General features: G+C 41.1%; 1 protein-coding gene across 13 annotated transcripts in view; it reads left to right on the top strand.

Moving 5' to 3' along the window:
* ncam1a (neural cell adhesion molecule 1a) overlaps positions 1–16,258 on the top strand; it is a 230,926-nt gene that overhangs the window by 148,123 nt on the left and 66,545 nt on the right. For all 13 annotated transcript variants that reach the window (XM_069709732.1, XM_069709733.1, XM_069709731.1 and 10 more), the window contains exons 2-6: positions 6,825–6,899; positions 9,545–9,754; positions 10,904–11,047; positions 14,188–14,325; positions 15,333–15,450. In XM_069709732.1, the coding sequence (XP_069565833.1) occupies positions 6,825–6,899; positions 9,545–9,754; positions 10,904–11,047; positions 14,188–14,325; positions 15,333–15,450 (685 nt within the window). The remainder of the gene's footprint in view (positions 1–6,824; positions 6,900–9,544; positions 9,755–10,903; positions 11,048–14,187; positions 14,326–15,332; positions 15,451–16,258) is intronic.

Here is a 16,258-nt window from a genome sequence, read left to right as displayed (position 1 = left end):
GCTGCCTCAGACGTCAGGTTTTTTTCCCAGCTGAACTGACGGCTTCTTGTTTGTTCGCTTCTCAAACTCACACATCCTCAAAACGAAATAATGATGGCCGCGTGGCTCGTGTAAATATTTGTGCTGTTACATAATCAGGAAGAACTCAGTGGTTAAGATGCTCAAAGCTTGTTCACAGTAGCAGCTGTAAAAGTCCATAATCCTCCTGCCAGAGAATGGCCAGCACTCACATCTTCACTCTTGTGTTTTTTGTTTTTTTTGGTCATTGTTACTAAAACCTCAGCCGTATTTGCATCAAAATGTGGAGGGATTAGCAGTGAATTAAAACGCCTTTGCAGATATCACTTCTGAGCGCACCCTGAGTAGCTTTAAATGTGCTCCTCCATCTGTTCTTTTCTGACTTTGGCAAATTAATAACTTGAACAATCAGTGTGTTTGGAAAGTTATTAACTGGGCAAACATAAGGTGTGTGTTTGTCTATGTATGGACGTATATGCGAGTTAATTAATGCTTTGTTTGAGCTTTTATTAATAAATGACACGAGTCTCGTTTAATTTTTAATCTGAAATGCACTTAAAAAACAAGTTTAGACTTTTAAGAGAAAAAATTATGAAAGCGGGAAAAGTTAATGGAGTCTCCGTTTCATAATTTATATGTTTGTATTATTCCTCTGTAACGGCGATACTCTTAGACGGAAGCATTGTGTTTTTTTAGCTTGTCCGTCCGTCTCTACATCGCGTTCTTGTGAACGTGATGTCTCAAGAAAGCCTTGATGGAATTTGTGTTTGATTGACAGGCCTGTGGTGCAGTCAGGTTACAGCTATTGGTGGGCGGGACGTGGTATCGTCAGGTTTCCAATCAGATCAGTCAGATCCACCGCTGGCTCCTCCCCCAGCTCGTCCAAATATGGTCACTTCCTGCTCCAAACCGCTCCGAACTAGCAAAGATGGCGACAGACAGAATCTGAACTGGAGGATTCATAACGTTCACAAACCAACATACCGGCATGCTTGAAAAGGGAGAGCAATTCAATTGGTTGCAATCTGTGACATCACAGCGAGATGCTACTAAACCCTGAGTACTGCTCCTTTAAGGCTGAATCTAATGAACTACTTTGCTGTTCATTCAGAGCATACTTCTCTTGAAGATTAAAATAAACAACGTTGTTAAGAGGTCAAGACCAACATTACTGTTGGAATAAAGGCTATTCTGTCAGATATGATATAAATGAGATGGCACAACAATGCCTCTGACAACAAAGAATGTAATGTAAAAGCACCTGTTTCATCTGAGGTCCAGATTTCCTGTGATGTATAGAAGTTTCTCTCTGTGCAAATATGCTGATGTGAACGATAGCGAGGTGCCACTCGAGCAGGGCGACGTGACTATAGGCGTCTAAGCTGTGGAGGGAGGAGTACAAAAGGACTCTTGAGTGGAGACAGAGAGGTTTATGAGCCTTCAGAGAGGACTGGAAGTGAGGGACAGGCTCAGTGGATAGATGTTAGATTGGTGTCATGAGAGAGCATGTTAGGGCAGAGATAGCTTCATCCTTTATCTAAGCTCTCGCCTCACTTCGCCGAGCACTTCTTTCTCTGCCAGCTGTTAATCTACACCTCATCTCATTTACTTGTGGCCGTCTCAGTTTCACTTTTTATTTCTTTGCCTTTTTATTAGTCATGGGCTTCAACTCCAACTACTTTTTTCAGCCTGTATTTAATGACAGTGTGCTGAAATAATTATTAAGGCTGGAGCGCCGGACTTTTTATGTATATAAACATCCATTACATTCAAGCCAAATGAGTTCACACAATGCAGGTTAAGTTGATGATCATCAGATAAATCCCTTTGTAGCTCGGAGAACACAGAGTTTTTAAATCTGGTGTATGGCGAGGCATTCCCGAGCTAACCGGATGATTGCAGAGCTAAACCAGAAGTTAGCCAGCTGAATTGAATGGGAGTTAAAAAATATAATTATGTGGCTCTTCTAAAATTTCCAAATGTTGTCAGACTGAAAGAATTAAATTCTGGTAGTGAAACATGTCATTTTGTTTGAGGTTGTGATGCTTCAAACCAATTTATCCACCATGCAACAGAAGCGGTGGAGGAGCCAATGATGTAAGGACGCTTCAAACAGGGTTGTTGTAGTTTCTCTCACTGGGGAGACAAAAGTTCCCCACGGCAGGTTTAACAGTTCCTGTTTTGACTGTATGGATGGAAACTTAAGATGATTCTAAGGCAAGTCCGGCTGTTTTCTATGATTTTCAAGCCGGTTCATGGACTTTTGGACATTGTAGTTCATGAGAACCTCAGACTGACATTAAATATAGGTTTCACATAATCTGTGATATGACTGAGGATTCAAAGGAGCCAACATTTTGGCGCCATCATGTCTCTTAAGTAAAAAGGTTTTTGGTGTAGCTTACATCTGCCTCACCTCAGCATCGATTTAATATTAAATTACCTAATCTGTTGATCCTTGCAAAATCTTTGCATCTCTTGAAAGAAAAGCTCTGAGTTATTACAGAGAGTATTAATCCATCGTGTTTGCAATTTGAGGTACAAGATTTACAGACGATGTTTTTATAATGGCAGTAGGGTGTCAGGAGATTTTTTTTTTACAATACAATAAGTGTTCACCGGGACAAAATAAGCATCAGATATGAATGTGACTGCTGTGCACTCGATTGTTTCCACCTTTCAAAGCTGAAGTATTGCGGCGATATGTTTTCCGAAGCTCGAGAGTCATCTCTCACTCCAGTTCGAATTTATCCGGTGATTAAACTTGACAACTTATCTGTTACGGACCCTCATTTAAAAAAAAAAAAAAAAAATTTACTTTCAAAATGCTCTCAGCAAAGACACAAAGTCACACGTCTGCTTGACACATGAGCTTCAACAGCCACTTCATCTCAGAGACGTTGCACAAGTGGCCGTTTATAGAGGCGCGCGCTGAGAGAGAATGGCTCTGGGAATAGTGATCGTTCCCACACCGCCTGAACTCCTTTCTGTTGTCTTTAGTGTTGCAGATATGATCAGTTGATTTTTGGCCAGCTGTCTTAAAGAGGCATGGGTAGAGTTTGCAGCATGGTATCTGTGATCTCACTAGACGAGGGAAGGAAATGGATATGTTGTTGTCTTTGTATCTACCTCCAGCCTGTAAAAGCAAACACTCTGTGGGTAGTGGTTTTTCCATGCCTCCAGAGCCGGCGTGCTCTCCCGGAACAAAGGTCAGTTCATTCATGTGGCAGAAGCAGCGAAATCAATATTTGTAGGACTTCTTGACAAAGACATAAAGGGGATATTATTCTCAGATGGAATAGTTTGATGAAAGCAATACACGAGGCTGTCCTTGAACAGGAAGATCACGCCTTTAATTTCCTCCTCAAGCTCTTCACACATGTTTACATTTACTTGACAAATGTAGTCGTGTCTTCGCACAACAGCTGAAGTTGCGCAATGGTGTTAAACTATTTGCTTTTGACAATGCCTGTGTACTTTGTATGTAAAGGATTAAAAAGTATGTGCATGAGGGGACGGCCACTTTGTCCCCGTTGACACTGGTAATGTCTTACTTGAGAGCTTCCAATTTGCAAAGACACAACACAACCAAATATGGAGAGACTTGATAAGGTTGCTGTATTGTTCATGTTGAGATTACTGCAGAAAAAAGCTGCCGCAAGAGATGTCATAAAAACGTGGGTGACCGGGGAAAAAGCTCCGTTCATTAAACTTTCTGCTATTGTCTCTAATGTACTGCCTCATCACCGGCTTAATTGCTTCTCATCTTCCAGCCAACACCCTTAATGAACGCAGAACATGAGTTGTGGCCATAATGTCCATGCAAAGACGCAGTCACTCTGTACATAAAGGATTACGTGAGTAGTCGGATGGACAGTAAAAAGCACAAAAAGGCTTGAAATGTTCAATCGGAAAACTCACCGTTCCTCCCTTATTAAGAAGCAGCTTCTCAAAATGACACAGATACTGTCTGGCTTGCATCCCGTCTCCATAGCAACCTTCGACACTGGTTTCTTTTACCACAAAAGATCATCTTATCCAAACTTTTGGTGCACTAAGGCTACCTGGGAAGTGGGGCAACAAAGTAACCACTTTGTCGCCATCTGTCAGTATCGTAATTAGTATTGTTTAACACCCTGCTAACTAGTTTGACCTAAATTAACCATGAAATGACTTGTTTTTGCACTTAACAAGTGTATCTCTAACTTTCGCCACGAAAGTTGCCATGACGAGTGACGTCAGAGCGACTTGTCAGAACTCGCAAAAAAACCCTCGACTGGAAAATTCCCAGTTCGACAGGCGTTCAGGTGATTTCTTTACCACTTCCTAGTTACTTATGAACGCACCATTTAACCAAGGCTTTAACTCAGCTTTGTTGGCTCACCATAACCATAGTTTAAATAAAGTGTACATGGGCTCCTATAGAAGCCAGCAAGAAACAACTGATTTTACGTGATAATTTTGTGGATTTTCTGCTGTATCATATCAAAGGGACATTTGTGTACCTGCAGTTTATAGAATATAGAATGCCTGAAATATTTTACTTTATATAAAAACTGAAACACATTATTGCTCTTCAAATGCTTCCAAACATAAAAGCTCATTGTGAACCTCTGCGTCTCTAAATGCTGCATACACTCGCCTCATCCTACCATTTTGGCTCAGATTTAGCTTCACACTGAAATGATGAGGCCTTTTCACAGTGAGTGTGTGTGGAGGAAAAATAAAAAGCAACAAAGGCCACTGCTGTGACAGTGCCTTCTTAGTCACGGATGTTTTTCTATAGTTATGAGGCTGCCGCGTTATGAAACACAGAAGGCACATTGCGCTGCAATGATAGTTGGCTACCTGTCTTTGAATGGCAAGTCCTCGTCAACCATTCCCATGAATCTCCTGGTGAGAATTGAGCTGAGACTGACTCACTCATTCGTGTGAAGTGGCGACACGCTGAAGGCTCAGCAGGATCTCTCCGTCGAGCTCCGGATCACGACTTGGTGGTGCTTTGTTTCACAGGCTGTGCTGCCACACAACGGAGTCTGACTTTAAAGTCCTTGCATCTCTTTTAATTCTGGCGAACGCGTGCAAGGGATGATTTGCTGATTAAGCCTTTGAAAATCATGAAACATTTTAACACCCCTTCATTGAATATTCAAGAGTTTTAATTTGTTAGCTTGCGGGAGGGGAACAAACACCAGGTGCTCCTCTGTACTCTGTACAAATCTCATTTCTGTCACTAGAGCTGGAGCTGATGCCAAGACATGAAGTGTATTAGAGTCTCAGGAAAAAGGATATTCTTTAATTCAAGGCATTATGCCTGTAAATCATCTGCCAATAGAAGCAGGGACGGGGAAAATGAGTACACGAACACACTGGAAATACTAAGTCAGGGAGGCTTTCATAAACTCCCAGTAAATAAATCAGTATTTCTGCTTCGACTGCTGCTGAGGACTGAAGATTAACTTACATTGAAAAAAAGCAGAAAACATGTGCTTTCGAAAATCCTAATTATCTTAAAGTCTTGAGGACTTCATTATTGTTGAAAGTCGGACTGCTTTAACACACGGCTGCTTTTCTTTTTGCAACGTGATACTTTCTTTTCTTGTATGTTTGAAGCTGTCACGAGGTGCCGAATGCATGTGTTGACTTTGTAAGACAGTTGATTATCACAGGTACAGGATTTATTAACGGCATGCTCCTTGGAGGTGTTGGTAGCAAGATCTCCCACCAACTAGAGATTAAAAAAAGAAAAGAACTTTGTGATAATGGAATTACAAATTTTAAAAACGTCATGAAGTGTGTAAATACAAAAGAAAATTAGAACTGCAAGCACTGATATAAGGGCCCTCGCACCAGCGCCCGCTCATCAACATTTTAAGGCTATTATGATTTGATGTTGATGTGATTAACCGGCTTGAAGAAGCATGAGAGGAAAAAATAAGTCATTTCCTGTTGCCAGTAGTTGGCGCTATGACTGAATATGACCACCATGCAAATGTCTTCATGGAGGGACTTTTATCAAAGAAGTCAAGTTTGAGGAAGATTGGACAATGAACATCCAAATTATAGCAACTTTAATGTCATGGCGAGGCGCTCAAAATGGCTGCCATGTCACAGACACACCGTTCAACGAAAAACATTTCTTTTAGCAACCTTTTATCCCAAAGGTCTTAAGAATAGACACACCAAATTTCAAGTTGGTTGAATAAAAGCTGTAGGAGGAGTTTGTTAAAGTGCAACGCATGCATATCGCCAAAATGGCCACTCAATTAAAAATGGCCAATTTCCTGTTGAGTGCAGGTCATGCAGGAAAGCAGCCTCGAGATCTCATTTTAGGGGGCGCTGGCGAGCCATTTTGCGACGCCCATGGCCAAATCCTGTAGAATGATTCAATTTTCACCGAGGCTGAGTTTTGTGCAAAGTTTCATGAGTTTTTGAGCATGTTAAAGTTGCCACAAAGGCGATTCATGAGAATAATAATTCCTTTGCATTATAATAGGGCTTCGCACCACTCGGTGCTCGGGGCCTAAATACTACTGCTCACCAAATGTGTGTTTCTCATCTAAAATCTGAACTTATAACCCATCTCCACCCTGAGATGTTGCACTCTACTAAGCACAAAACTTTCATCCCAGAGTTTCATTTCTCGAGGGCACGGCTGAACATGGTTGTTCCTCTCAGCTGCCGAGGCAATTTTACTTTGAGCCTCGCCTTTATTGTGCTCTTTTCCCCCTGTGTCACCACTTCCCCCTCGATGGAACCAGAAAAACTAATGTATATTTTGTTCTATCTTCTTTTTCTCCAACCAGCTGCCATTCAGGTGGAAATCACTCCAACACAGGGGGAGATCAGCGTCAGAGAATCCAAATTTTTCCTGTGCGAAGGTAAGAGCGAGCTCATTAAACACAGCTTGATGCAAATGTCACCTCATCCAGCAATATTGGCAGTATTAATTGAGGTTGTTTGATAAAAAGTGATACACGGCAGGTTAAATAATGAAGCTGGTGTAGCGGTGTGAGGATGTTCTTCTTATTTTGAGGAGGCGGCGGGAAGATGAGATCACAGTCAGGTAAAGAAGGAGGATTTAGGAAGAGGAGGGGGAGAGGAGCCATCTGAAAGGATAATGAAACAGAGGTCGTCGGCTTTCTCTCTGTTTTCAGAGGTGAATGTGCATTTGTCAGCTTATTCGAGATACAGGAAGTGTTTACATTAGATAACCCAGCTGTCTGGCATTATAGAACATTTTAGCCTCACATTGAACCATGACACCAGTGGGGGCCAAATAAATTCAGACCTGAGATCTTATAAATTAACTTTGTTCCCCCAAATTGCAAAGAAAAACAAAAGGTTTCCATCCATGCATGTAGTTTTGGTTTTATTTGTTCCTCTGACAAAATACAACAAAGGTGACCGGAAGTACACAAAGTCTGGACTCACTTACGTCAAGACGGATCGTCCAGTTTGAGACATTCCTTTTTGACCTCAACGTTAATTGTCCCAGATACTGTGACAGGTTTTTAAAAATGTTTGGTTACTTTCAAGCCAAAAAGACTAAGATGCAGCTGTAGTTAGAGAGAAGCTGACAGAAAGAGATGAGTCACGTTCAATAAATGCACCAGTTAAATGAGGGTGGGAAGGGACAGAGTTTTTTTTGCACCTGTAACAGGTTTTTCAGTGATGCTGTAATCAGATTAGTTTAGTTTAACAGCCCAAAATCACCACGACAACTGTCTCACACAAAAGTTTTTTTTTTTTTAAATTTTTTTTTTATTGTGAGCAGAAAACTATATTAGCTCCTCTATACTTGGTCAATCTTTCTTAATATGGATGCTTCTGTTGATTTATTTTCATTTAAATGCAACTTTTGATCATCAAATTAAAGGTCTAAATTACTAAAACGCATCATTGGTTAAATTGTTTTTGGAAAAACAGAATTTGGCATGAAAAGTGACTTTTGGTATTTGTGAAATGAGTCATACATATAAAAGTTGGATATTTGGTCTATCTTTGGAGCCTTGTCCAAAAAAATACAAATGATCTGCAGGCCTAAAACCCACCAGATGCGAGTAAAAGATAATTTTTCCTGTAGTTTGGGTGAATTCACCTTTTAAAAAGGTTACCAGGCTTAAACAGGAACCAGTTGACATCCACTAATAACCTGTTAGTTCGCTGCCACTTGAAGAAACCTTCCACGAGAATGAAGCCACACGAGCAGAGCTCAGTGCCTTTGTGCATGTTGAATATGAAGCCTTTACATTTTATATTAGAGCGATTGATTTTTTTTTTTGGTGATATTTTATTGTTCTATGAAGAAAATTCAGCTTCATCTTGAACTCAAATTCTCCCGTTGAACCATGTCAAAATGTCTTCAGAGCCCTTTGTGTTCCTCAGAGAGACGACATACCATTAATATTTCTTAGGGAAACAAAAAAACATCGCGCTCGTCTTTATAAAAAATGAATCATGTAGAAAAATTGTTTGATATTTCTTTTAGTCAAAGTTATCTCCTTCTGAATAATGCTACAGAGAAAATAAAAATGATTTATGCCACTCTTTTTATGTTTTAGCGTACATATTTAGACATCTGCTGCAGCGAGATGGGTTTTGATTTCACAATGATGTTTCATAGCCATCACTATACTAAGAATACCTGATTTATTATTCTTTTATTGTGTTTCATCTCTTGGTCTTCGGTTTATGTTCACTGACACTGTATCATGAGAGCTTAGAGTCCTGCTTAAACCTCTTAAAGTGGTTCCACATGTTTGGTGATATTCTACATTGGGGATTTTGGGGAATATAAATACATTATTCTGGCACGCACAGATACGAACAGCAGCCCAGTGGTTGCAATAATATTTCCCCCCTTTACCTGCTGTCCTTTCACCCAGTTGGCACAATCTGCAGAAACATCACGTGTGTTTGTCTTGGTTCAAATTCTGTCACTTGGGCACACACACACACACACACACACACACACACACACACACACACACACACACACACACACACACACACACACACACACACACACACACACACACACACACACACACACACACACACACACACACACACACACACACACACACACACACACACACACACACACACATTGCTAGAGTCAGCAAAGCCCACTCATTCCAGTAATCATTACAAATACATTTATAAATCCTTTAAAAATGGTGCAAATATCTGTATTTTATATTTTAAGAAGCAACCCGATATAAATAAAAACAGACATATCACCTTTGTGTTACATATGGAGTGAATGAGGGCTATGGTGCGGTCTCTACGAATAATGTTGATGTAATTAATGACGGGATGGGGGGCAAAAAATAGTAGTTACTGGACGTAACTGCAGTTCTTTGAGTATGTTTGTATTTTGAATCTTTCAAGACAATGGTAGGGGAAAGTAGCAAAGCAGAAATCACATTTTTCAAACCCATGACTTGGTCAGTTTTTACAAGTCAGCTGTTGAGCTCCTTGAAGGATTCTTGCCGACTCGCTTCTTTCTTCTGTTTTCCAGTGGTGGGAGATGCTAAAGACATCGACTGGTACGGCCCCAGCGGCGAGAAGATCCTCCCCAACCAGCCGGACATTTTCGTGAGCCGCAACGATGAAGCCACGTCGACTCTCACCATTTACCACGCCAACGTGGACAGCGCCGGCATCTATAGGTGCGTGGCGAGGAACGGTGAAAAGCAGGCCGAGGCCACCGTACAAGTGAAGATCTTTCGTAAGTCTCAGCTTCTTTTGCATTTTTTTTTTCTTTCCTCTGACTTTGCTTGGATTAAGTTTTTTTTACATAGTACCAATCAACATTGCTGTATTAACCCAACGCAGTCTTCACAAGAGCTCTCTTTGAGTGATGCTTTGGCATTACGTTCAAAGAGAAGGGTGACATTTAATATTCTCAGAAAAATAAATATTCAAATGCAAATCGTATCAAGTGTTTGGTAGAATAAACGACTCCCTCTGTACAGTACAGATACTTCGGCACTTCCTGCACAGCTTACCCTGTCTCTTTATATTTACATTAATGCTGTGTGGATTATGTTCACTGGTATTAACAACAAAATCCAGCCAGTGATTCATTTCCATTTCTATGTTTGTAGCAAAAAACGTTTAGTAGAATATACATGTAATTTCTACTAGAAAGGGTTGGACTGACTCTAGATGCTGCGTGCTTGAGGCTATTTAGTTGAAATTGAATGTAACATTTAGTGACCCCAGAGTTGTTGGTGTGTAAAAGCAAAACTGACTGACAAACAAGACTGAATCGAGTAAAACATTTCTTTTTAGGGAAGTCTTGGATATTGATATTTCGTCGGGTGCGCTCTCAAGTATGTTTTATGTGAAGCTCTCAAAGATTGAAGATAAAACCATCCCTGTGTCGAGACGAGATCCAGGTCAAAAGCCAGTATACGGCACGACTGTGTTTGAAACGCTTGGAAGGCTTTTCATTTGAAATGCGGGCTTTTAATTTGAAACAGACACAGGAAGTTGTGGCATTTGGTTCACCAATAGTGTAACATTATCACTCAGTCAGCGAGAGACATTTGCGTGAATAGGGATGGCCCCGCTGATGCCAAGAAATGGGTTTGTCTACAACTCTTTACAAAACCAGGTGGCCTCTATGTTGCCATGGCAACAGCTTGTTCCCATTAAAGTTGCTGAAGGCGCGGCACTAAACTAAACCAATAAAACTTTCAAACATTTAAAACAATCAAATCAACCATATGTTGCACCGTTACACCGCTAATCAATCGTAAGAGTTTTTTCACTCATTCTAATCATGCTACATGTGAGTTTCCTCTTTTTAGAAGCCTCATTCTGAAAGTTAACGTTTTGCTTTTGTCTTGCCCCCCGTCTCGCCCCCCCACAGAGAAGATCACCTTCGAGAGCGCCCCCAGCCCGCAGGAGTTCAACGAGGGCGACAACGCCGACATCGTCTGCGATGTTGTCAGCTCGCCGCCAGCTTCTATTATCTGGAAGTACAAAGGCTCCAAGATCCAAGCCGCCACTGACGGTGAGCCGATTCGAATAAAAATTTTTTTAAAAACCTCGCTGGAGCTGCTTCCTCACCTCCCAACCTGCCACGCCACCTCATCCTCTTGACTCCCCGAGCCGTCACCTCACCTGCCCGCCAACGCCTGTCTGCCACTTCATGCTTTCCAATCAATTTGCCGCGCTCTTCCTCATCTCCTTCTCTCCTCCTGCCCATCATCTATGAACAAAGCCGGGCATTTTTCACGGGGCGTGGGGCGGGGCGGGGGGGAGGTGGAGTAGTTTTAGACCTCATAGAAGGTGCGTGAACGTGGAAATTGTATTTTTTTTTGTTTTGGCCGGGCAAAAAGTGGTTATTGTCACTGAAAGAGACATCTGAGGGCAGACTGGAGTTTAATTTCCCCAAAGAGAGGGGGAAGTATAGCTGAGAAAAAACTCAGAGGAGGGAGGGGGGACTCAAAGAGCTTACAATCCAATACAAGCTGTCACAAACTACAGCAGAGTTGTACCAGGTTATTTAATGTCCTCTTGTCTTAATTGATCTCCTAACACTTGAATAGCACTCCTAACACAGAATTCAAAGGTGTTGTTTTGGGAGCGTGGAGGTGTTTTTACAGTCGGGTGTGGTTTTGTGACTGTACCGTTAAATGTACACGACCTCGCCGATATGTTAAACCTTCGCCGCCTCGAGGCTCGAAAAAGAAGCTTCTGAAAAGGTGGTTGCGCTTTTTACACACAGAGAGAGAGGCGGCTGTAATTAGCTTCGATTTGCAGCCGTTACCATGGATTCCAGTGCTGAGTCACGGCAGACAGGAACTAACAAAACAAAAAACATGAAGGGATCTATAGAAACTTCTCAAGCCGCTCTTGCATTATAATCTCTTTTCTTTCCATCTTCTAAACAATCGCTGCCTTGCCATTGAACACACTTTGGAGCAATGAAGCACGGCAGAGTGAAAGTATTTAGAAGTACACACAGAAACGCTGCTGCAGGACCGAGATGTTTACACGAATGCCGCCAACTCTTGTTTGAATGCCGTGAATCCAGGCTGACCCGGAGGAAAGAGGAAATTAGAAAAGACGGGGGGGGGGCCCGACGCCGCGGTCGATGTGTCCGTGTGCAATATTTGTGAAGGATTTTAATCTGAAAAAAAAAAAAGCTGCTTTCTTTGGACAGACATCACCGTCGTTGTTTAAAAAGCTTCCTCGGAGAGAGTTGGAGTTTTGTGCTGTGGGCGAGCCCAGCGTCCCGCTTCACACTTGAACTCTGCCTAGTTTAACCTCAGAGTGACCCCCTCCCTCCCCCGCTGACCGCCGCGGAGCTCGGAGTCTCCGCAGTGTTGTGCGTAGGAATGTGTTTTTCACTGGAGAAACCACTAATTGTAACCGACACTGAAAACTGAAAACTGCTGATGTAATTTTCCTCCCAGCAGCAGCAGTTGACCCAAAACATTTGCTGCCTTTTGCATTGTTGAACGGGATGTTTATCGTGCTAATGTGTCAAAGTGGCGTGTGTTTAGAGCCAGTTAACACAATGGAAAGCTGCTGTTCGGGTCCATTTTTGGACTTTTCAACGGTCGAAACATTTCAGTGCACGACTTTCTGTACTTCTGTGAAGGGAGACTAATTGACTGATTTATTATTATGTCATGCATAAACAATATGCCCAGACCAAACAGACTTTAAAGACACCATTAACAGCAAAATCCAGAGGCAAAATAACAACTGAATTTCATGTGAAAGTAAACAAACTGGTGTTTTTTTTTTCAAAGACAAGTTATAAACATTAAAGCTAAACAAGTGATCATTAGTGCACCAGAACATTTCTGGATTTTTAATATACATTTTATTTAACCCAAAAGGTCTTAATTCATCATAATAAGGACAAAAGAAAAGAAAACACCATTAACTCTTCTCTAATCCCATAATTCTCGTCTTCCTCCTCCACAGGAAGGACTCATGTTCTCAAATGTGCAACTAAACATCTTTGATTTCATGATAGATTTGTTTTAACATCAGGTTCAGGTCCAAAACTATGTTTGATTTGCACATAAATCTGAAATTGTGGCTTTCGCAGGAAATCCGTCGACCGTTTTTCTTCAAATCTGTCGAGCAGCTTTTTTCTGCGTGAAACTACTAGAAAGCTTCATTTCACATGCTGATCGAAAAAACATTTTAACCATAAAATAACTTGTAATAATAACTGTAAACGTATGTATCTGAGTAAGAATCAGAAATATAAAGTTGAATGTATATCATACCCCGTATATAACGTATAATACCTCAGAAATCTTCTTCCAGACAGTAAATGTTGGTATTTACCATCCAGATTTGGGAAAAAGCTGCTTTGATAGTATGTGAGGTGGAATTTTCAGTCCAATAAATTGCATAAATCCAATAATATTATTTCCATTTTCCTAAACCAACATCCCCTTCCAGCAAACAATTACATGCATCAGGTGATTTTATGGCACACGTGACGGAGTTTCTTTAATTCAGAGATACTTCTTGTGGAGAAGGTGGAGGAACTGAAATCTTCAAATAAGCTTTCTAGCTGCACGTTGACCTGTCACCGATTTTCTTTCTCAAAGTGGAAGAAACAATAACGACTCTTCAGACATATTTGCGTGTGCCGAGGTCGGAGCCCCGGCTCTGTCTAAACGCTGGACGGCTCGTCTTCGGAAACGTGAGAAACGACACCTGTTTCCAGTTCAGACGGCACACTGTGTCCCCGTGTGATGTTTAATTAGAGATGCAACAGCTTCAGGCTCTGAGCTCGCTCTAAAATATGTGTGGCGTCGCCAGAGTGTCACGTAGCTCCAACAACCAGACTACCGCGGATAACAGACTTTTTTTTTATTTGGCGTCAACTTCCTGTCTGAGAGTTTAAATGAAGTCCTTCAGTTTAAAATACACCTTAATCTCACGCTTTAGTTTGGACTGTGTCCTCAGATCTTTGATTTCTTTATTATTTCTTTTTTTATAAGTACATACATCCGTGCTCCTTCATTTAATTTTAACTTGTGGCTTGCAGGAGGATAAATATATAATTCACCTGGAGATGAAGCGCTGAATTTTAAAAAACAACAACAGTAATCGTATTAATCTTGAAGTGTGCGTGATTTCTTTCTCTTCTCTGTTTGCCGTTTCTTTTGTTTTTAGTGCGATTTAAGATCCTGAAAAATGGCCACCTGCAGATCCGTGGCATCAAGAAGACGGATGAGGGCATGTACGTGTGTGAGGCGCGCGTCATGGCCAGGGGAGAAATCGACTTCAGGACGATGAAGGTCATCGTTAATGGTGAGTGCTGCGTCTCTGTCACCTCCTGCCCTGCTGCTGTTTGTGGACTCGGCTGCGGTAATGATGACCCTGGAAACGTCCTGAAGTCCGGTTCCTGCACCTGATTCTGTCAGTCAGCTCGTCTGTACACCTGTCAGACGTCCAAACACCTGCAGGACAGACGGGTGTGAAGTTTGTTTTTGATGTCTGTGTTTCTCAGAGAAAGTTTCTGAATGATTTAGTTGCCTTTTTTTTTTTCTTTTCATTGATCATGACTACAAGATATCTTCCTGTAATGCCTGTAATACAATATACAGAATACAGAAACATTTGTCTGGTGCCAAATTGGTTTGTAGATTTTCTTCAGGAAATTGAGGTAGTTTAAGTTTGTGTAGGTTTCAAACTCTATTTCCTGAGTAATCAATCAAAGTAAAGTTTTCCTGGAAATAACAAGTAAAAAACTATCAGTTCCAGTAGAACTGGCTGTAATCATGTTGGTGTATCAGAATAGACAATAGAGAAACAGGAATTAATTTGCCTACAAATGCAAAGTTATTTATTCATAGCAGTGACGAAAACAATAAGTTTACATTTGTATGAGAAAATATGAAAATAAGCGATTAACTTCACCTGAATCTGCAGCTCCTTCGGCTTCCCAGCGACTTCTATCACCTTGTTTACAGTCTGAACTTTACTTTTGTGGTTCACTCTCATTTTGTTGTATTTGGGTGCAGCAGGCAGCTGTTTAAAGTTTAAAACCTTTTTAAAACACTGTAGAGTATCTGTACGGAAATAAACGTCAAGTAGCCACCGTTAACATCTCCATAGTGAACATAGCTCTGCAGTTAAAGAACAAAATATTTGTTTTAGGTGGTGGAGACCAAAACTGAGCAAAAAAGAAATCGGTGCTTCGATTCACGTTTTAGAAACCTAACAGATTTACTTTTTGGCAGCTCACAAGTGGCCAACCAGTCAGTTAGATAAAACCTTTTTAAGATATCATTTCAAACACTTTATTTCTGTTTCAGTGCTTCCCACCATCCGCGCCAGGCTGTCAGAGGTCAACGCTACCGCCGACATCGGCAGCTTCGCTCTGCTGGCCTGTGATGCGGATGGCTTCCCCGAACCCACCGTCACCTGGATACAGTACGTCATTCACTGCTCACATCATTTCTTTCTGTTCTGATGAGTAGAGTTCAGACTGATCAGATCAGAAGTGGCTCCGAGCTGCCGCAGCAGTTAAACGCCTTCTTTGTTGTTGTTGTTGTTGTTGTTGTTGTTTTTCGAACCTCTTGTTCTTGACCTCGAGGTGAAGCAGGATTCAGTAAAACAAAGTTGAGAAAAAAGGACAAATTGGAATAAACCATCTTGTGTCGCTTCTGCAAGAACTTCAAAGATAAAAGACACAAATGCCGTGTACATCAAGGCAGTACAAAATATTTTCACAGGACAGTATTTTTACCCTGCCTGAGTATTCTTCAAGAACAGTGGGCGATTTTTATTCCCTTACTTTTTCTTTGTCATTTATAGCAATCGTAAGTATGAATAGATGGTTTTACCTTTTATATGAGCTCTAATTTTCAGTGTATGTTGAAATCATTCATTCATGCTCATATTGTGTTTTGTCTATTTCTACAAGTTATGGCATGAAAACACTCCGTCCGCTCATAAGAATGGTTTTCCTGAAACTTTGTTCCCTAGATATTAGAAATTAATACTCACACATTATATTAATAAGTGACAGACTTTCCAAATCACATAAGACCTGCACATATTTTTCTTTTTTTCTTTTGTGCAGAAAGTAGTTTAGTGACACTTCTATACAGCTCACGCTGCCCTTCAGTAACAGGATGCACTCTGTAGTCCGTATCACAAATAGATCAGAGGATTATGTAGAAATTAAGTGGACAGTTTTCTGGGGGAAGTTGTCGGGTTATCTCCGTCCTCGTTCTGC

This window comes from Brachyistius frenatus, unplaced genomic scaffold (genome assembly GCF_029030835.1).
Source record: "Brachyistius frenatus isolate BFR_SWC_R1_liver_20210118 unplaced genomic scaffold, ASM2903083v1 Contig_84, whole genome shotgun sequence".
Lineage (NCBI taxonomy): Eukaryota > Metazoa > Chordata > Actinopteri > Embiotocidae > Brachyistius > Brachyistius frenatus.
Note: the sequence above shows the minus strand (reverse complement) of the source record. Positions and strands in the feature narration are given on the sequence as shown.